Source organism: Rhincodon typus, chromosome 2, assembly GCF_021869965.1.
Source record: "Rhincodon typus isolate 14 chromosome 2, sRhiTyp1.1, whole genome shotgun sequence".
Lineage (NCBI taxonomy): Eukaryota > Metazoa > Chordata > Chondrichthyes > Orectolobiformes > Rhincodontidae > Rhincodon > Rhincodon typus.
This window is the reverse complement of record NC_063333.1, coordinates 30,148,568-30,171,206: the sequence shown is the minus strand read 5'-3', so window position 1 is coordinate 30,171,206 and position 22,639 is coordinate 30,148,568. Positions and strand designations below refer to the sequence as shown.

The window sequence follows — 22,639 nt, the reverse complement described above, 5'->3', positions numbered from 1 at the left end:
ACCTTGTTATCTCAGATTCTCCAGCATCTGCAGTTCCTACTATCTGAAACATTGTGTAACTTCATCTGTGAAGACAGACTCAAAAATCTTCCAAAAAGAGTAGACAACCAAGAGATTTGTGAAAGTCAGGAGCTGAAATAAATTAGTATTAGCAAAGTCATTTTTGAAAGGAGCAGTATCGTGGATATTGAAGGAAGTGGCTACAGGGATGGCAAATGCATTGATGACTATTTCAAAATTCCATAAAGGTTCCTGCACTTTGGGAAATCACAAATACAACCCCACAATTTAAGGGAGGAAGGGAGAGGGAAAACAGAAGATTGCTACTGATATCAAGCTAACAGGTCTGTAAAGAAAATATTGGAATTTATAATAAAGGATGTGATAATTGGGTACATAGAAAATAGTAAAACAGGATTCATGAAAGGGAAATTATGTTTGACAAAACTGTTGTTTTTTGGAGTTTTTTTTGCTTGTAGCATTGACAAAGGAAAACCAATGAATGCAGAGTATTTGGATTTTCAGAAGGCTTTTGACAAGGCCCCACACAGCAGCTTAATAAACAAATTACAGTATGTGGGATTAGGAATAACATATTCGCGTGGATTGAAAATTGCATAAAAGACAGAAGGAATAAATGAATCATTCTCAGGATGGCCTTTATTTCAAAGGGAATGCAGCATAGAAGTAGCTTTTGCAAATATACAAAGGTACTAATCAGGCCACAGCTGGAATGCTGTGAAATTTTGGGCCCGTTAACTAAGGAAATTATACTGGAATTTTACCACTTTTATCAATTTTGCTTCCAATTTCCACCCTGCTCTCATCTTCACCAGGTCCATCCCTGACTCTTCCCTTCTCTTCCTTGACATCTTTGTTTCCATTTCTGGAGATTAACTGGCCACCAATGTCCACTACAAACCCACTGACTTCCCCAGTTACCATAACTATACATCCTCACACTGTACTTCCTGGAAGGATTCCATCTCATTCTCCCAGTTTCTGTCGCCATCACATCAGCTCTGATAATGCCACTTTCGGCAGGGGGCCTCAGCAATGTCCATCTTTTTCCTCAACCAATGATTCCCCATTCTGCACTTTGGCCCTCACCTCTTTACTTCCCTCCCACACCAGTGATAGGGTTCCCTTGGTACACACCACTCTAACAGCATCCATATCTGAAGAATTGTAAGCTGCCACTTGCATCACCTCCAATGGGATGCCATGACCAGACACACATTCCCCTCCCCTCCCTTGCCAGGGTTCCTCAGTGACCATACCCTAGCAGTGTTCCCATTGTACATTTTAGGAAAAACTGAGACAATGCCTTCAGCAGAACTTAGAAAAACATAGTTTTATACTTTGACTATCCCTAGATATTTATTGTATTGACATGGTTTTGAGAGTCATTGGTAACATTACGAAGTAATCAAAGTTGTTTTTCAGAACAATATCACATGAACAACTGAAATATGTCACCACGGTTTTACATAGTGAGAAAACCTACTTGAATGCAACACAACAACTGGTCAACGAATTAACTTAATTTCCAAACCATTATGGTGATGGCTGCTGGGCATGTTCATGGATTTGGGCCCAGTGCAAAGACAAAAACCATTCTCTGCAACTTTGCCTTGATCACCATGAGACAGGAACAAATTTAAGTCAACTGCGATAATGCAGAAAAATGACAAAATCTAACATTTAAATGCATATCAACAAAAACAGAAACTGCTGGAAAAGCTCAGCAAATCTGGCATTTGGGACAGAAATCATCATTAATGTTTCGGGTCTAGTGACCCTTCGTCAGAATCGATGGTAGCTAGAAAATGTTGGCTTATATGTAGAAGGTAGGGTGGGAGGAGAGAGTAGGAGTGAACGATAGGGAAGGATAGAGCGCAAAGAGAGAGAAGAACAGTTGGACATACAAAGGAGTGGATAATGATCCAGCGAGGAGGGTGAATAGCTATTAATGGGGACTGTTAGTAGCTAACAATGAGCTGTGTGTAACAGCAGACTATGCAATAACAAGATCTGGTGTGTGGGTTGGGGTAAGGACATGGGAGAGCTCAAGCCCGAAAGTTGTTGAACTTGACATTGAGCCCAGAAGGCTGCAGAGCTCCCAAGTGGAAAATGAGGCGCTGTTCTTCCAGCTTGCACTGAGCTTCACTGGAACTCTGCAGCAAACTTTAGACAGATGTTGGCCAGGGAACATTGCATATTGAGGAGACAGGGCAAGGTGCCGTGAGGCTATTGGGAGCGAAGGAAGAGTAGACCAGGGTCCCCTGTAGGGAACAGTTCCTGCAGAAGGCTGACAAGGGAGGGGAGGGGAATGCGTGCCTGGTGGTGGCAGCCTGCTCGAAGTGGCAGGAATGATGGCTAATGAGCCTCTAGATGTGGATGCTGGTGGGATGGCACGCGAGGACAAGGAGAGCCCTATCACTGTTGTGTGTGGGAAATGGTGGGGGGTGTGTGTGTGTGAGGGCCGAACTGGGGGAGATAGGTCAGACCCAGCTGAGGGCCCAGGAAACAGCGGTGCTGGAAATTCTCAGTTGAGCAAGGAAGGGGACATTTCGGAGTGTCCCTTGTCAAAGTTGGCATCATTGGAACAGATGCAATGGAGACAGAGGAACAGAGAGAATGGAATACAGAGCTGGAGGAACACAGCAGGCCAGGCAGCATCAGAGGAGCAGGGAAGTTGGCGTTTTAGGTTGAGACCCTTCTTCAGAAATGGGGAGGGGGAAGGGAGCTCAGAAATAAAGAGAGAGAGAAAGGGTGGGGCTGGGGAAGGTAGATGGGATAGCTGGGAGAGAAGATGGACAGGTTGAGAGGTCAAGGAGGCAGGGATGAGAGGGTGGGTTGAACAGATTTTAAAACTGGTAAAATCCATGCTTAGGCCACTGGGCTGTAGGCTCCTGAAGTGGAATATGAGGTGCTGCTCCTCCAGTTTCCAGGTGGTGTCACTGTGACACTGGAGGAGGCCCAGGATGGACGTCACCCAGGGAGTGGGAAGGGGAATTGAAATGGTTCGCAAACGGAAGGTGTTGTCATTTGTCACTTGTCACGAACAGAGCGCAGGTGATCTACAAAATGGTCTCCAAGCCTTTGCTTGGTCTCACCAATGTAGAGGTAGCCACATCAGGAGCACCAGATACAGTAGACTGCGTTGACGGATGTGCAGGTGTTTGGTGCTTTGGATGGAGGTGAGGGGGAGGTGTAGGGGCAGGTGGAGCACTTCCTGCGGTTGCAGGGAAAGGTGCTGGGGGTGGTGAGGCTAGTGGGGAGTGTGGAGCGGACGAGAGAGTCACAGAGAGTGCAGACCCTATGGAAAGCAGATAGGGGTGAGGAGGGAAATATATTTTTGGTTGTGGGGTCGGATTGTAGGTGACGGAAGTGGTGGATACGGAGGTTGGTGGGGTGATGTGAGGACAAGGGGGATTCTGTCTTTATTTTTGTTGCGGGAGGGGATTTGAGGGCAACACTTTCTAGTTGGGAACTATTTCAGCTCCCCCTCCCACTCCCTGGGTGACATGTCCATCCTTGGCCTCCTCCAGTGTCACAATGACACCATCTGGAAACTGGAGGAGCAGCACCTTATATTTTGCCTCGAGAGCGTACAGCCCAACGGTCTGAACATGGGATTCACCAGTTTTAAAATCTCCACTTCCAGCGTCATCCCACGACCAACCCTCCCTCTCATCCCTGCCTCCTTGACCTAACACAACCTGTCCATCTTCTCTCCCACCTACCCACTCCTCCCACCTCACTGACCAATCCCCACTACTGCCTACCTGTACTCACCTATCATCATCCCACCTACCTTCCCCAGCCCCAACCCTCCCCTCTCCATTTCTGAAGAAGGGTCCCGACCCGTAATGTCAACTTTCCTGCTCCTCTGATGCTGCAGGGCCTGCTGTGCTCCTCCAGCTCCACACTGCGTTATCTCTGACTCCATCATCGGCAGTTCTTACTATCTTGGAGAGAATGGAATGATGTCTTTATAGGAAAGAGTCGTGAGGATGCATAGATTTATTCCAAATTAAACGAATAAATAAATAATTCAGTAAAATGTAGATTCAAAGGCCAGTATCGATATTTTTATAAAGTCATTTATTTAATAAATAACTCAAGTGTACAGAAATAGTGAAAACATTGTTAAAATAAAAAGGCACTTTAAAAGAAGAATGTGATCTAAGTGAAGTAGGTCACAACACGAGGAGAATTAATATAAACAGCCGTATTTAGTATGAATCCAAGTTACCATTTGCTTGCACCTTATTAGTACTAATAGTCAACAGAACACGAAAACCTTTGAGTTTTTGCAAATATTGAGGACAACCTGCTTTGAAATGGAAGTGAAGGTCATGTATGCTGATAAAAAAAGGAAACTATTGGTTGTTGTAAAGTACTTACATTAGAAAGTCTGCACAATTACACATCAACAAAGGCTTGCATCTAATTTCAAAAATCTAACAATTTAATCTGTCATGATTCAGCAAAGCCATTTACAATTTTAAATAATGTCCATATTTGGCAGCATAGTGTACTTAGCCAAATATATTTCTGCCACATGTTTAACATAATATAATGCTTCAAAACTAAACAGCATGGATTGCTACTGAAGTGCCCTTATTGAAAGGGTGCTCAACACAGTGAAGAGAATGTGAATGTGACTTTTGAGTCACAATAGACAATTGCACAGTTTGTATTGACTATTGAAAAAAAAGAGATGTATTTTGGACTCCTACAGAAATCTCACAGGCAGTGTAAATGACTGTAGAAAATAACCCAAAGCATTCCCTTTGGCACGATAAATGAGGGTGATTCTTTTGCGGTTTTCAAATGTTTTGCCTAGTTTAAAATACTGTTGAGACAATTTACAAAGGAACTTTGGAAAGCCAAATTCCTGGGGCGAAACAAAACATTAAAAATCTAAAATAAAGCTGTTTTATTGATACAAACATATTCCATTCTAAAACCTGCCTTCCCATCCTCTTCAAATTAAAACTTCTTCAAAAAACAAGCAATCTTTCTTTACACATACTGTACACATTTCAAAATCTGCATAGAAAAACTTACATTGGTTAGTAAATCACTGCAATGTGATCTAAAGCTATTTTTGTGGCTACAAAAGAAAATCCCAAACCCCATTATCCATAGATTCAATAAAACAAAAAGGAACCCTCACAAAAAAAATGCACAAAGTCCATCATTTTCCCTCATATTTTGGGTTGACAATAGTCGTCACAGCACTCTTGTAGATTGGATTTTCACCCTGATGAGGAAGAAAAGTATGAAATTAATTTTGGATTTTGAAATGGAACAAAAATTTAAAGAAAAGTGCTCCACTTTATTTACAAGTTTGACCTCATACCTTTAATATTCATAGGCTTTGATGAAAGCCATATTATATTATTAATTTCCCAATGAACCCTGAATGACATTTTCACCATCTTGCAGTTAATCACAGGGGCATATTCATCAATTACACATATAAACACATTGCACAATTATTTGGAGACAGTAAGGACTGCAGATGCTGGAAGCCAGAGTCAATAGATTTGAAACTGGAAAAGTACAGGACAGCCAGCATCCGAGGAGCAGGAAAGTCAGTGTTTCGGGACAGGCCCAGTCCTGACGAGGGGTTTCGGCCTGAAATGTTGACATTTTCCTGCTCCTCGGATGCTGTGTGACCTGCTGTGCTTTTCCAGCTTCACATCTACTGACTCATGCACAATTATCTTATTGGTAAAAAATCCGTTCTGGTTTTGAAAATCCAAGACTTGGAAATTTAAGTTAATGGAATTAAATTAGTTCAGGCAAGCACTGACGTGATTCCTTTTCTCACAATTCACTGTATTATGCCTTGGAGCCTTTAAGTACGTTATAGCTACCTAAGAATCCATCAAATCTGAATGGGAGCAAGTCATCCTGCATCCCTAAAATAGTTTAAGAGAGGAGACAGCTCCTTCTACATCTCCCCTTGTTTCACTTGGGATCTGGTGAGACCATCAACAGTGAACTAGCTCCCTGCACTCATACTACATCTAAAGATTCATTGTGAAGGGAACACTGTTGATTTTACCATTTTAAAAAGTTGAAACAGTTAACTGAAATAGCAAATCACCCCAAATCTAAAGAATACCAACATAAAAGCAACTTATGATTAGTCCTTTAACAGCTTATACCACAGATGTGTAAAAGATTTGATTGGGAAAGACTGAAATACAAATTTAAGGGATGCTCAGGGGCACAGTGGTATTATCACTAGACTAGCAATCTAGAATTGCAGATTAATATTCTGGGGAAATACGTTTGAATCTCACCATGGCAGACGGTGAAGTTTGAATTCAATAAAATCTGGAATTACAAGTTAGTCAAATGGCAACCATGTAACCATAGTCATAAAAGCTCAGCTGTTAATTAAAGTCCTTTCAGGAAGGAATTCTGCCATCCTTACCTGCCTTGCTGACCTGTGACACCAGACACACAACATTGGCTTGCTAAGCTGTTTCAGAAGGAAGTTGGAAGTCACCATTCAGTTCAAGGGCATTTGGAGACAGACAACAAATTCTGACTTGCCAGTGACACCTATATCCCATTAAGAATTAAAAAAGGAAAACCAGCCAATGTGGAAGGAACAAAGTTTTCTTCAAGAATCCACAGGGCATTATAACTCTTTCTTGCGTAGTGCTGAGAATTTTAGGTTGAAGGCCACAAATTTCATAGCATTGCAGGAAAAGGAATACGCCTTTGTATCCAAAGCCTTCAGGGCCAGTGAATTACTCTCTGCACAAAGACCATTTCCTAGATTTAACTGCTTTAGCTAAAGGTCTGAAATTTAGTCATTTTGTTTTAGATCATCCTAGAAGATAAATTACTGTTCGTAATTTTGACTTTCATTATTTCTTTACTTTTTCATGGAATGTGGGTACTATCAGCAAGGCCAAGACTTGTTGTCCATCTCTGACTGCCTTCAAGGAGGCAGTGGTGTGCCACTTTCTTGAACTGTTCCTGTCCAACAGGTACCTGTAGCAGTTTGATACAAGTGAAATTTCTTACATAAAGGATAGGAGCAGGAGGAACCCATTCGGCCCTTCGAGCCTGCTCCGCCATGCATCACAATATCATGGCTGTTTGTCCAACTCTTAGCCTAATCCTGCTTTCTCCCCATAACCTTTGATCCCATTTACCCCAAGTGCTATATCTAGTCGCCTCTTGAATACATTCAATTTTTTGGCATCAACTACTTCCCGTCATAACGAATTCTACAGGCTCACCACTCTTTGGGTGAAGAAATGTTTCATTTCTGCCCGAAATGGTCTACGCCGAATCCTCAGACTATGACCCCTGGTTCTGGACACCCACCATCGGGAACATCTTCCCTATATCTCCCCTGTCTAGTCCTGTTAGAATTTTATAAGTCTCTATGAGATCCCTTCTCATTTGTCTGAACTCTACTAAAAACAATCCCAACCTAGTCAATCTCTCCTCTTACATCAGGCCCGCCATCCCCAGAATCAGCCTGGGAAACCTTCGCTGCACTCCCTTAAGAACAAGAGCATTCTTCCTCAGAAAAGAATACCAAAGCTGTACACAATATTCTAGGTGTGGCCTCATCAAGGCCCTGTATAATTGCAAAACATCCCTGCTCCTGTACTCAAAACCTCTTGCAATGAAGGCCAACATACCATTTGCCTTCTTTACTGCCTGCTGCACCTGCATGCTTACCTTCAGCGGCTGGTGCACAAGGACACCCAGATTCTGCTGCACACTCCTCTCCGGACTTGCTAGGCCATTTCACATGGCATCACCTGTAATGGGAAGGATGGCAGATTTCCTTCCCTAAATGACATTAGTGAAGTTGATAGATTTTTATGACAATCTATGATGGCTCCGTGACACCATTACAGAGGCTAACTTTCAACTTCAGATTTTCAAAATTAACTGAATTTAAATTCTAACAGGTAGGATTTGAATCTGTGTCATCAAAGGATTAACCTTGGTCTCTAGATTAATCATCCAATGGCACTGCTGCTTCCCATGTATGGGAAGGAACATTTAAGACTTAGATGAGGAAAAATTATTTCCTCAAAAGGTTCTGAGAATGTTTACAATTTCTTACGCAAAAGCTTGAGGATTCTTCATTGTTGAATACGTTGAAGGCTTGGATAGACACTTTTATGGGCTCAGGCAATTGAGGGAAAGGAGGAGAACAGGCAGAAGGTGGAGGTGAAGCCCAGGTCAGCCGTAATCATACTAAATGGCAAAACAGGCTTGATAGGTCAAATGGTTTACTCCTGCTTCGATTTCTTGTGGTCTTGCAGAGTTATAGGGAAAGAGCAGCTCTTGGAAAGTAACAACAGGCTGAGCAGCTTCCTCCTCGAATGTGACTGTATATTGCCTCAATCATAGTTCTATTCTATGGAGGTGGGTTTAAAATTCAATGCTTTTATCCCAGGTATCATGCAGTAAATTGTTTCTGGGCCTTCTCCATGAAAACTATTCTTTTCTACACTGATGCCCAAACACAAAATCTGAAATTCAATTAGCTTTGAAACAAGCTAAGATAGCTTGGTGACAAGAAATCATGATTCCAATTCTTTTATTCCTTTAAATATTTCAAAATTTCCTACAATCTTAGATCTGGTCCTGTGTAATGAAACAGGTAAAATTAATGATCTCGTAGTTAGGGATCCTCACGAAAAGAGTGATGACAGCATGATCAAATTTCAGATACAAATGGAGGGTGAAATAGTATCATCTAAAACCAGGTTTTATGCTTAAACAAGGGAGACTAAAATGGGATGAGGAAGGAGTTGGCTAAGTTAGACTGGGAACACAAGTTGTACGGTGGAACAGTTGAGGAACAGTGGAAGACTTTTAAAGGGATTTTTCACGGTGCTCAAGAAAAAGTATATTTCTGATCAAAAACAAGGACAAAACGTAGGAAGAGCCAGTCTTAGGTAACTAAAGAAATAAAGGAAGGCATCCAATTAAAAGCTTAGGCTTACAAAATTGCCAAGAGTAGTGGGAAACAAAGATGGAAAACTTTAAAAAGCAACAAAGAACCACAAGGCAAGCAATAAAGTAAGGAAAGATAGATTACGAATGCAAAAAGCACAGAATATAAGAATGGATAGGAAAAGTTTATATAAATATATAAAATGGAAAAGGGTGACTAAAGTGGACGTAGGTCCCTTGGATGGTGGGAAGGGGGAAATTAACATTGGGTAATACTGAAATGGCTGAGGCCTTGAATGACTATTTTATGTCAGTCTTCACACTGGAAGATGTGTCTAACACGCCAAAGAATAATAAGGATACGATGAGAGGTGAGGACCTCAATTCAATTGTTACCACTAAAAGGGGTAGTGCTGAGCAAACTAGAGGGTCTAAAGGTAGATAAGTCCCCTGGTCCTGATGGAATGCATCCCAGGGTGCTGAAAGAAGTGGCGGAAGTTATAGTGGCGGCATTAGTGGTAATTTACCAAAATTTGCTGGACTCTGGGCAGGTCCCAGTGCACTAGAAGACAGCAAATGTCACGCCGCTGTTTAAAAAGGATGTAGGCAAATGGCAGGTGACTACAGGCCAGTTAGCTTAATGTCCGTAGTCAGCAAAATGCTTGAGGCCATCATTAAGGAAGAAATAGCGAGACATCTGGATGGAAAGGGTTCCATCAAGCAGATGCAGCATGAACAGAAAATAGTATTTGACAAACTTACTGGAGCTCTTTGAGGATATAACAATCGCGGTGGATAGAGGGGAACAGGCAGATGTTGTGTACTTGGATTTCCAGATGGCGTTTAATAAGGTACCGCATGAAAAAATTCACCCATAAGATAAGAATGTGTAGAGTTGCGGGGAATGTATTAGCATGGATAGAGGACTGATTAACCAATAGAAGGCAGAGAGATGGGATAAATGAGTGTTTCTCTGGTTGGAGATCAGTGGCGAGCAGGGTGCCACAGGGGTCTGTGTTGGACCCGCAACTGTTCATGATATACATAAATGATTTGGAAGAGGAGACTGAGTGTAATGTATGTAAGTTTGCTGATGACACTAAATTGAGTGGAAAGGCAAACGGTGCAGAGGATGTGGAGAGTCTGCAGAGAAATTTAGCTAGGTTAAGTGATTGGGCAAGAGTCTGGCAGATGGAATACAATGTTGGTAAATGTGAGGTCATCCACTTTGGAAGTAAAAATAGATCAGATTATTATTTAAATGGTGAAAGATTGCAGCACGCTGTTGTGCAGAGACACTTAGGAGTGCTTGTACATGAATCGCTAAAAATTGGTTTCAGATGCAACAGGTGATCAGGAAGGCAAATGGAATGTTGGCTTTCATTGCTAGGAGGATTGAATTTAAGGACAGGGAGGTTCTGCTGTAATTGTACAAAATGCTGCTGAGGCGCACTTCTGGTCTCATACTCAAGGAAGGAAATATTGGCTTTGGAGGCGGTGCAAGGGAGGGTCACCAGGCTGATTCCGGAGAAGAGGGTGTTATCCTATGAGGAGAGGTTGAGCTGTCTGGGACTGTACTCACTAGAATTTAGAAGAAGGAGGGGATCTTATAGAAACATATAAAATTATGAAAGGGATGGATGAGATAGAGGCAGGCAAGTTGCTTCCACTGGCGGGAGAGACCAGGACTAGGGGATATAGCCTCAAGATTAGGGGGAGTAGATTTAGGACAGAGATGAGGAGGAACTGCTTTTCCCACAGTGGTGTACCTGTGGAATTCTCTGCCCAAGGAAGCAATAGAGGCAGCTTCATTAAATATATTTAAGACATGGTTGGACAGATTTTTGCATGGTAGGGGGATTAAGGGTTATGGGATAATGCAGCTGGGAGGAGCTGAGACCATGGATAGATCAGCCATGATTTTATTGACTGATTCACTGATATAGTTTTGACTGCTTTTTTTGAAATATTAGTAAAAGAATACAGTGGTACTCCGGGGATATCAGACACAGCAATTCTACTTACACCGGTGATATCTGTAGCACCACCAATTTAACTGGAATATTGTGTTTCAGAATTGCTCAACTTTGAAACTAAAATTTTTTTGTTGGTGAAACACCATCCCCACACCACCACCACCTCTCACTAATGACAGCATACAGGTTTTATTGTGTGGCTTCCAGCAGCAAGATTTGCTACACTAATTAAAAAAATCTTGGCAATTTGGCTATTATGTCCCAGTCATAAGCACTGAATATTGTTCACATGAGGCAAGTTAGATTCCACAAAGATTTCTACAGATACAAATTATGCTATTTTGTAGTAATTTGATCTTTAAAAGTAACATTTTAAACCACGTACACATACATACACAAGAACTATCAACTGAAACTAAATTATATGCACACTTTGATTACTGCATACAACGGAGTTCAATTTAATTCACAACACAACACTAAGTTAGCTTCTACATAAATTCCTACACTTTTAAAGCACACTCAAGCCAGGAATAAAAAGCAGGACTGCCATATGCCAGTCTCAAAGCACCAAGAGATATAATGGTTAGTATTGAGCTTTTTCTACTTAGTTTGCATCTATAAACACTATTAATGTACAGAATTATTTCAAAGCATTTCACAGAGCTATAATAAAAGAAGTGACTGCCAAGACAGAGGCAATATTGAGACGGGAGAGCTAAAGCACAGGCAGAGAAATAGGTTTTAAGAGGGAGTCAAAAGGGAAAGGGGCAGTAAGCAGGTGTATGGAAGGAAGGCTAAAGGCTTAGCCCAAGTTGATGCATGCATATCTGCTTGTTGTGGAGTGAAGGACTAAGAGAGTCAGAATAATAGCGCTCAAGGTTGGAAAGGGATGGGCGATAAGAGGATTTGAACAGGAGAAGTAAATTTTGAATTTGAGACCGTAAGATTAGAATCCAATATACATTAGAGAGCACAAGAGTAATGGATTAGGAGGGAATTGTTCAGGATTGGAGACGATCAGTAACTACACTTCACAAGTATTTAACTGCGTCAAGACATTTTGTGATGCTCAGGAGGTCATGAAAGGTACCAAGTAAATGAAATCATTCTTTAATAGCTTTGAATGAATTAGAACTTTTAGAGGATGCAAGGCCATTCAGGACAGCAAAGGAACAGTCAAATGTAGAAGCATACATGAAGATTTCAGAGGAAGCTAGAGTAAGGTTGAAGGCTGAAGTCGACAATCTGTGCAATGGGGTGGGGAGACCAGTCCAACTGAGCTTGACAGAGGAAAATTGCTGGAGGGGGATTAAATAGTTAACCAAATCTGAATACTGCACAAGTTAAGGAAGATGAAAACAGCAGTTATTAGAGATAGGAGGAACTGCAGATGCTGGAGAATCTGAGATAACAAGGTGTAGAGTCGGATGAACACAGCAGGCCAAGCAGCAGAGGAGCAGGAAAGCTGACGTTTCGGGCCTAGACCCTTCAGCCTTCCTGCTCCTCTGATGCTGCTTGGCCTGCTGTGTTCATCCAGCTATACACCTTGCTAAATCAGTTATTAGCTCTTTTCCACCTCCCACTGCTCCATGACCTATATCAGCAAAAAGGAAATACAATTCAAATGGAAGGCAGCATCATCACCTCCAAATTGCAAAACATCCTGGCTTCAATGAACGGACCCAGTAACAATAGATTAATAACATCAGAATTACCTAACACCATTGTGTTACACCATCACTATGGGCACGTCAGCAATCCAAGGTCCATCGTTTTCTCAAGTCAACTAGGTATAAGTAACGTGAGGACTTTCTAGCACCCACTGAATTAGCAAAATTTAAAGATAAGTAGGAGCACAGGCAAACGGAAGCTTGTAGTTCCTCTCAAGCTGTTTGTCTTTGAATACTATGTCAACACCAAGGTCCATACTATTGTAAAATCTGGTGAATAAGTTGCCTTTAAATAGAAGAATTAGGGAGGAGGCCATGGACGTTTATGGGCGAGGAGGCCTGACCTGAAACATCAACTTTCCAGCTCCTCTGATGCTGCCTGACCTGCTGTGTTGTCTCTAGATGTTTATGGGAGTGGATTTAGACAATGGTAGATCAAAGGAGATCTGAACAAATCATAAATAGGAGCATGTGCTAGTTGGGCTGAAAGGCCTGTTTCTGTACTGTATATGTACATATGGAAGTCAAAACATTTGGATGCATTTTGAATAAATTAAAAAAATCCCACTCATTTTTCAGTTTTGTGAAGTCCAAGTCTTTTGTCTCTGTGACAGCCTGCTCCTCAGTTCACCAATGCTTAATTCAGCTGGCTACTTGGAAAGAAATAACCTAATGAGAGTACTCTGCTTAATTTGTAGTGTCATCCCTCCTCATTCTTGATCAGAGAGACATCCAGAATGACCTAGACTCTGAACTCTTCAGTATGGTCTCGAAGAAATTTTCCTATTCACTGCAGCAATTAGATAATGTTCAATTAATTATATTTCAATTTTGATGTTACATAGTCCAGACTATTCTAGAATCACACCCAACCCAGGTCTTCCATGTGTTTATTTGCTAGGAGAATCCTCTATTATTGAAGATGTCCTAGGAGATTGGCCATTCCTACAGTTAAATTGGTTTCTGGGAAATGATGTCTTTCAAGTAAACTACAAAATAATCAGAAGGGCTAACATCATGGCTCAGGTACAGGCAGCTGGGATCAAGGGCTTCCCTGGGAGGTATACAAGGGGTACAGGTGTTTACTGAAGGAAATCAGGAGGGTGAAGAGGGGGCACGAGAAAGATTTGGCTGGGAAGATTATGGTGAATCCAAAGAGATTCTTTAAGTATATTAAACGAAAAAGAATAACTAGAGAGAGACAAGGACCGTTCAAGGACCAAAGTGCACATGTATGTGTGGAACTGCAGGAGAGGGCCGAGGTCCTCAAATGAATATTTCTCTTGTGTTTATCGTGGATAAATATAAGACGACTTGGGAAAGTTAGTGGTGATATCTTGGGGACAGTCCATATCACAGTACAGGAGGTAGTGGAAGTATTAGAATGTATGAAGGTGGATAAACCTCCTGGTCCTGACCAGATATATCCAAAAACCCTGCAAGAGGCTGGAGAAGAAATTGTGGGGGTCCTGGCGGATATATTTGCATCATCATTTGCCACAGGTGAAGTCCTAGAAGACTGGAAGGTAGTGAGTGAATGTTGTGCCCTTATTCAAGGATGGTTGAAAAGAAAAACCTGGGAAGTAGTATAGACCAGTAAGCCTAACATCTGTGGTAGGTAAGTTACTTGGGAAGATTCTGAGGAATAGGACATACATGCACTTGGAAAGACAAGGTTTGATTAGGCGTAGTCAACACAGCTTCGTGCACGGGAGATCATGCCTCACAAATCTATTAGAGTTCTTTGATGAAGTGACCACTAAGGTTGATAAGGGCAGGGCAGTAGACCTAGTCTCTATGGATTGTGGCAAGACCTTTGATAAGGTCCCACATGGTAAGTTGCTCTTGAAGGTCAGATTGCATGGAATCCAGGGAGAGCTGGCAAATTGGATACACAATTGGCTTGATAGTAGGAAGCAGAGTGTAACAGTGGAAAGATGCTTGTCGGACTGGACCCCTAAGTGGTGTGCCTTAGGGGGTCGGTGCTGGGCCCATTGCTGTTTGCAATCTATGTCAATGATTTGGAGGAGAATGTACAAGGCATGATTAGTTAGTTTGCAAATGACACTAAAATAGGTAGTAGCGTGGACAGTGTGAAAGTTTATCAAAAATTGCAGCAGGATCTTGATCAGCTGGGGAACTGGGTGGAGAAATAGCAAATGGAGTTTGATATAGATAAGCGTGAGGTGTTGCATTTTGGGAAGTCAAATCAAGGTAGGAATTTCACAGTGAATGGCTGGACCTTAAGGACTGTAGTGGAACAGAGGGATCTTGGGGTTCAGGTGCATGGTTTTCTGAAAGTGGAGTCACAGGTAGACAGGGCAGTGAAGAAGGCTTTTGGTGCACTGGTCTTTAGTCAGGCTATTAAATATAGAAGTTGGGAAGTTATGTTGCAATTGTACAGGACGTTGATGAGGTCACACTTGGAGTAGTGTGTTCAGTTTTGGTCACCTTGCTACAGGAAGGATGTTATTAAACTGGAAAGAGTGCAGAAGAAATTTACAAGGATGTTGCCAGGACTCAAGGGGCTGAGTTATAGGGAGAGGTTGGACAAGCTAGGACTTTTTTCTTCAGAGCATAGGAGACTGAGGGGAATCTTATAGAAGTGCATAAGATTATGAGAGACATTGATAGGGTGAATGCACTCCGTCTTTTTCCCAGGGTTGGGGAACCAAGGATAAGAGGGTATCGTTTAAAGTAAGAGGGGAAATAATACATGGGAACCTGAGGAGCAACTTTTTTTTTTTAAACAGAGGGTGGTATGCATATGGAATGAGCTGCCAGCGGAAGTGGTCAAGGCAGGTTCATTAACAGCATTTAAAAGGCATTTGGACAAATACATGGATAGGAAAGGTTTAGAAGGGTATGGTCCAAGTGCAGGGAAATGGGGTTAGCATAAATGGACATTTTGGTTGGCATGGACCAGTTTGGGCTGAAGGGCCTGGCTGTGTGCTATGAATTTTTGTTTAAAATCCATACAAGTGTTCACAGTTAGTCACACTCCATTGCTCTTTGGCACAAAGATTTTTTCATGAAATCTCAGCAAAACATAAATGCTGTAAGCATGTTTTTTCCGTTCGGATATTGAGCAACATTTGGCTGAAATTTGCTTAAATTATGTCTCTTTCCTGATTAACGTATTTGATTCTGGGTCCATGCATGGTACAATTTGATTTTTGTCAAATGCCTCCAATTGCACAGCACAGACTCAAAATATTAAACACAGTAAATTGCATTGTTTTTCCTTGAAAGGATTTAAAGTTGTTTACATGGGATGTCTTCAGTTACAATGACTTGTTAAAATGATACAAGCAGGAAAGCAAAAGATGAGAAAAAAAACATGCAGGAAGATAATACAAACAGATTTAGAAAGAAGCAACTTTACGCCCATAATTTGGATTCTTGAATATGTTTATAGGACTCCTGTAAATAGGATTTTCTTGCTACAGAGAGAAGAAATATAAACATGAAGAATTAACAAAAAAGCAATTAGTACAGATCTGAACACATCTCTGAGCTAGTCTCCATAACTGAAATTTTAATCTGATGAGACAGAGGTATAAACGTTAGATAATGATTTCAGCATTTCCTTTATACTGCTGGAGCTTGTTATGTTGCATTACATATAAACACTTACTTGCAACTCTTGGCAACAATTGTGACTTATGCGCTTTAAAAGGAGACTTAAAATATTCAAGAACTTAATTCCACAGATCTCAGTAAACATCCTTTTACAGAAGTGCTGAGTTACAATAGCCACTATAATTTAGGCAATTACCTCTTGTTCTTATATTTATTTTCCAAAGTCTGCTAAAACGTTTGATCATGGAGAGCAAAATCAGCTTAAAATGGTCAATAGTACCAATAATATTAAAACATCTGGACTATGTTGGGAACATAAAGGGCAAATTCAGTCTTTGTGCTTCCAAACAGGTTGTGATCCTGCAGCCTCTTGCTGATTTCAACAATTTGCATAATAGGAAAGAAACAAAAGGCAGGTTCACTTAAAAACCACTGCTTGAAAAAGCAGATTCATATGAATTATTTGACTGCTGTTCTGTTGGATAATCTATTCCATTGCTGCATTTATTGGGATGTCCAATAATTTCAAATTATTCACAAAGACAAATTTGACAGCTAAATTTTTTAGTTCCAATTTTGTTGTGTTTAGCAGAGACATTTATTTGTGTGAAGGAGTCACCAGCCTAATGGTGTTAAGTAAACGATCTCATATGCATACTTTACTGCACAGAATAGTGTAACATTCAGGATATACTTTTATTTGAGAAACAATGCTTTGGGACACCACTGAGAAATCACAAAGGTACTTGGGTCTTTCTTCAATGACAGCAAAGTTTTGGTGCAGATTAAACTACATAAATATATCCAGTAAGTGTTGCCCATGAGTTAGAATTTTAAATGCAGTCCACAAAGGTCTTTCTTCTGGTCATGGGGAAGACTCAAGATGAAGACTAAGGTAGATTAGCGCAAATAGGGTAAACTTCCTGGAATGATGATGATACTGTTTGGATTTCAAAATAGTAGCAGATGGATGTGGGTCAGTTCTGTTTCTTTTAAAAAAGGTCAAATAGTCATTCTGGAACAGTGACCTAACAGTGACCTAATTCCGATCAATTCCGAAGAAGCATGTGGTTGCAGTTGAGTGCCTGGGAAACCCATGTAGTGCTGACGGATAAAACGTTTATACTGTTGGAGGAGTACAGACAGGCAGAATAAACACATTAGTGCAATTAGTTTAGATTGACTTCAAAATGGAATATTCAAAGTTTTTGTTCAGAAGAACCCAGAATTCAGCTCAGAAAGCAGAATGGTTTCTTCCACGCGACTCAAGTCAGTTCAGGGATTTCTAGTCTGTGAAGTTTCCTTGCCAGGAAAGTCTGGATAGAAATCAAGTTGTTAGAACTGTGAAAGTTTAGGCCATCAGAATTGTAGGAAGTTCAAGTCAACGTGCTCAAAAGGAATTGTAAAACTGTCTTAACAGTTCAAGGAAAATAGCAGAGATAAGTATAATATTTCTTTGGGTCCAAGTCTGTTTAAATGGCAGGACTGAGTATAGCTTTGATAATTTTATTTGCGTACTAAGTCATGTTCTGTTAAAAGAATATCAGCAGCCTCATACGTTTCAATGACTAATCATTATGGTAAGCAGCTACAAAATTAAACATGACCTATCAAACCAGGTTTCATTCTGGGATCTAACTTATCCAGTATTATTATCTGGGATCAATACAGCTTCTTTATAAAGAAACTCACTAGTTATGATAGAACATAGAACATTACAGCGCAGCACAGGCCCTTTGGCCCTCGATGTTGCGCCGACCTGTGAAACCAATCTGAAGCCCATCTAACCTAAACTATTCCATTATCATCCATATGTTTATCCAATGACCATTTAAATGCCCTTAAAGTTGGTGAGTCTACTATTTTTGCATCTACTATGATGACCTACATTAAACAGATTTATGATGAGTAAACCCAGTAAAATCTGTCTAAAAGAATACAAAACGCTGGAAAAACTCAGCAGGTCTGGCGTTAACTCTGCTTCTCTTGTCACAGATAGCGGTTGGAGTTTGATTGAACTTCTCCTCAGAACTGAAGATGAATTCTGAACAGTCATATTGGACTAGAAACGTTAACTGTTTCACTCACCAAAAATGATGCCAGCAATGCTGGGATTTTCTCTTTATTTCAGATTTCCAGCATTGGCAGTATTGGGAGGCGGTGGCCTAATGGTATTATCACTGGACTACTAACCCGGAGGCCCAGATAATGTTCTGGGGACATGGGTTCAAATCCTACTGTGGCAGATGGTGGAATTTGAATTCAATAAATATCCATTGCTGATTGTTGGGAAAATCCCAACAGGTTCACTAATGTCCTTCAGGGAAGGAAACTGCCATCCTTACCTGGTCTGGCCTACACGTGACTCCAGACCCACAGCAAAGTGGTTGATTCTTAACCATCCTCTGGGCAATTGGGGATGGGCAATAAATGCTGCCTGGCTAGAGATGCACTCATCCCGTGAATGAATAAAGAAAAAAAAAATTATTTTTATTTGAGAAGCTGTCTAATCTCGGATTTAGCATCCTGCTGAGCACAGAAACCAATTATATAACTAATGACAAAGCATCACAGGCTTTGAGTGATTACAGATGGAGGAAGGGACACTATTTGAAGGTCAGGTATGCAAACACAGACAATACTTAGGAAAACAAAACAAAAGATGCTGGAAATCAGAACCAGAAACAGAAATTGCTGGAAAACCTCAGCAGATCTGGCAGTATCTGTGAAGAGAAAGTCAATGTTTTAGGTCCAGTGATGTTTCTTCAACTCTGCTTTCACAGAATATTCAGGACTTGACACTGACTATGATTGGGTCTCAAAGGCAAGCAGCCACTGCAGATGATCCATAGCCAAATGTATCACTTTTATTTGAAATCACAAGCTATCGGAGCCTCACTCTTCCTCCATGTTTTTGTCAGTGAGGCTCCAAAAGCTTGTTTTCAAATAAATCTGTTGGCCTATAAGCTGCTGTCATGTGATTTAAAACATAGAACATTACAGCGCAGTACAGGCCCTTCGGCCCTCGATGTTGCGCCGACCTGTGAAACCAATCTGAAGCCCATCTAACCTAAACTATTCCATTATCATCCATATGTTTATCCAATGACCATTTAAATGCCCTTAAAGTGGGCAAGTCTACTATTTTTGCAGGCAGGGCATTCCACGGCCTTACTACTCTCTGAGTAAAGAACCTACCTCTGACATCTGTCCTATATCTATCACCCCTCAATTTAAAGCTATATCCCCTCGTGCTAGCCATCACCATCCGAGGAAAAAGGCTCCCACTGTCCACCCTATCTAATCCTCTGATCATCTTGATTTCTGACCTTGTCCACCCCTGTCCGACACCAACACTGGCACTGGCACTGGCACCTCCACATCACTTTATTATCATTCAAGGTGTGTGTTGCATTGCCGCACTATAGTTTGGGAGCAATGTATACATGCACTGTACACGAGAATCATCATACTGCTGTGCCTGCTTTGCCCCACCTGGAAGGGTGGGCCTATCACTCAAATCAAAGATTCTTCTACCTTGCTCCAAATAATTCCAAAAGGCTAATGGATCAAAGGGCAGTGCTCTGGTTAGAAGGCAAAACCATATCAATGATCTAGGGTGGAAGACTATATGACTTTGACTCACTAAAATCCCAGTAGACTCCCTTCCACACTTAGGGAAGGGGTGGGATAGGAAAGAGGCAATTCCTAGTTCCTATGCTGGCTAGATTTTTTGGATTTAGATAAATGTAGAAAGAAATGCACATTTGATGTTGCAAACAACACTATGCGAATCTTTTCATTCCCTTATTTCAGCACTCAAAATGGTTAACGGTTTCAGTAGGTCAGAACAAAACTAACTAAAGTGAAAGAAGTCCACATGTCAGATGTTTCCTGTATAGGTTGGTGGGTTCAGCAATGATTATTTTGTGACTGTTGATTCATGCAGTACTCTTTTTAGGTTAGCATTTAACACTTCATAACCTCATTTTAACAGCACAGTAAAATTACTTCGACACTTCTCAATCAGATTTGCTTTCACATGACATACTACATTACCAGTTTGACATTATTCACATTCTTAACAACAGGATCTAAAAATCCGGAGACAAAAATTATACATTATAAAACGTATTCATGTCCCCAGAAAGAATTCTTTGCTTTTTTTTTTTAAATTAAGCCTGTGAACAAATAGAAATTTGTTCCAAATATGAATATACTTACTGTATCCCATTTGGCATTCATTTTCTCTTTTTCAAATTTTGCAAACTCCCTTCTGTCATGAATAATCATCAGTAACTTCCATATCAGCAACAGGGCAAGACCTATCAAGACAATACCAGCAACCACACCAGCTACAATTGGAATTATATCAGGTGCTTGTGGACACTCTAGAAGAAAACATAAAAAAATGTAGTAAGAACTTTTATTAGAACACTAAACTATTTTGCATAGCCAAATAGAAGCCACTGGGTATTTTCCTGAATCAGACTAGAGCATGGAACCTGTCATAATACATGGAGATCAGTGTACAGTGAATAAACCCCTGCCAGCCATTAGGTTTTGTCTGGTTTAACACTAATTGCGACTTTGTCCAATTCCTGAAATACTCCATATCCTGGGAGGACACAGTCAAGCTGATAACATGGGTTAATAACATTGGTAATGAGATCTTAAGAGCACACTAAACTGGCTCAATACTCACATGTTGGTACATTTTTTTGGATTTATTTGAATATTTGGAGTGTTGAGGGAAAAAAATCCCTGAATTTGCTAATGATTCTAGGCTAGGGAGAATAGTGAATTGTGAGGATGATTCTAAGTGACTTCAGAGGGACATTGACAAGTTGGTCAAATGGGCAGCCACACAGACGAATTTCAATGCACAGAAATGAGAGGTAATACATTTTGTAGAAAAATCATGGAGAGGCAATACAGGCTCAATAGCGCAACTTTGAGTGTAATACAGGAGCAGAGGGACCTTGGGGGTCACAAGCATGATTCTCTGATGACAGCCAGGCAAGTTGAAACAGTTAAGGTGGTTTATAGGATCCTTGTGCTTATAAATGGAGGCACTGAGTATAAAAGCAAGGAAGTGATGCTACATTTCTACAAATCACTAGGAACCTTATTTAAAGGAAAAACATCAATGCCCTGGAGAAAGTGGAAAGGAGATTTATGAGAATGATACCATTGTCCTTCGAGCAGAGAAGCTTAAGATGTGACCTTATTGAGATGCTCAAAATTATGAACAAATTTGACAGGTTAAAGAAGAATATTCTGTTTCCACTAGTTGGTAGGTCAGTGGCTAGGGGTCACAATTTTAATTTTGTCAGCAAGAGCGCTAGGAATGAGGTGAGGAGAAACTTTACTCAGAATTGTAAGGATTTGGCATGTGCTGCCTGGGAGAGTGACGGGTTCCATAGTAGTTTCAGATGAGAACTGGATATATATTTGACAATGATGAATTTAGAAGGCAAGGAGATAGGGCTTGAGATTGGGACTAGCTCAGCAGCTCTTTTAGGAGCCAGTTCTGACACATTAGGTTGAATGACCTCCTTCTGTACTATAAGATTCTATAATCTACACACAAAATATCTTAAAGAGAGCCTCTAAGATAGTACCCAACTTGTATTACAGTTCGTTTAACATTCCACATTGAAGCAAATCTTTTTACTAAAGTGAAAATTAATCAATAAAATGTACAAAATTTAGTTATCAACATGTGCATTTCATTCCAAACTTATACCTACATTCCTTTCATATTTCCCTCCAATATTATCCTTCAAGAGACCATTATCTATTCATTAGGAGTTACAGCAGTTGTGATCGTGACAAAACAGTTACGTTTACTTGTTCATTGGTTGTGAGCATTGCTAGCTGGATCAGCATTTATTGCCCACCCCTAATTGCCTGGAGAATTTGGTGATGAGCTTAATCTGTTGCACACCTACAGGGACACCCACAGTGATAATGAGCCAGCAAAAAGTCAAACAATTCAATATACTTTCAAGTAAGGATGGTGTATGGACTGGAAGGGAACTGGCTGGTGGTGGTGCATGTGCTACCCTTGTCCTTCTAGGTGGTAGAGGTCACTGGTTTGGAAGGTGCTTTGGAAGAAGGAGCCTTGGTAAGTTACTGTAGTGCACCTTATGACAGTATATCATACATCAGTGCCAAAGAGTGGGAATGCCAATGGTGTGACAATCAAGTGGGCTGCTTTGTCCTGGATGATGCTGGGCTCCTTGAATGCTGTTTGAATGAACTCATCCAGGCAAGTGGAAAGTATTCTATCAAACCTATGACCAGTGCCTTGTAGATGCAGACATGCTTTGGGGAGACATGAGATGAGTTACTCCCTGCGGAATTTCTGGCTTTTAACCAGCTTTTGTACTCTCTATTTATAATGTTGGACCAGTTAATGGTAACCATCCATTTTGCATC

The 22,639-nt window shown here is 40.9% G+C and overlaps 1 protein-coding gene across 1 annotated transcript in view; it reads right to left on the bottom strand.

Moving 5' to 3' along the window:
- Nucleotides 1–4,093: 4,093 nt before the first annotated feature.
- Nucleotides 4,094–22,639, bottom strand: part of LOC109934950 (integrin beta-1) — an 83,771-nt gene continuing 65,225 nt past the window's right edge. Inside the window, exons 15-16 of the mRNA XM_020533631.2 lie at nt 20,420–20,586; nt 4,094–5,275 (exon numbers count right to left, since the gene is read on the bottom strand). Of these exons, the coding sequence (XP_020389220.1) occupies nt 5,210–5,275; nt 20,420–20,586 (233 nt within the window). The 3' untranslated portion in view covers nt 4,094–5,209. The remainder of the gene's footprint in view (nt 5,276–20,419; nt 20,587–22,639) is intronic.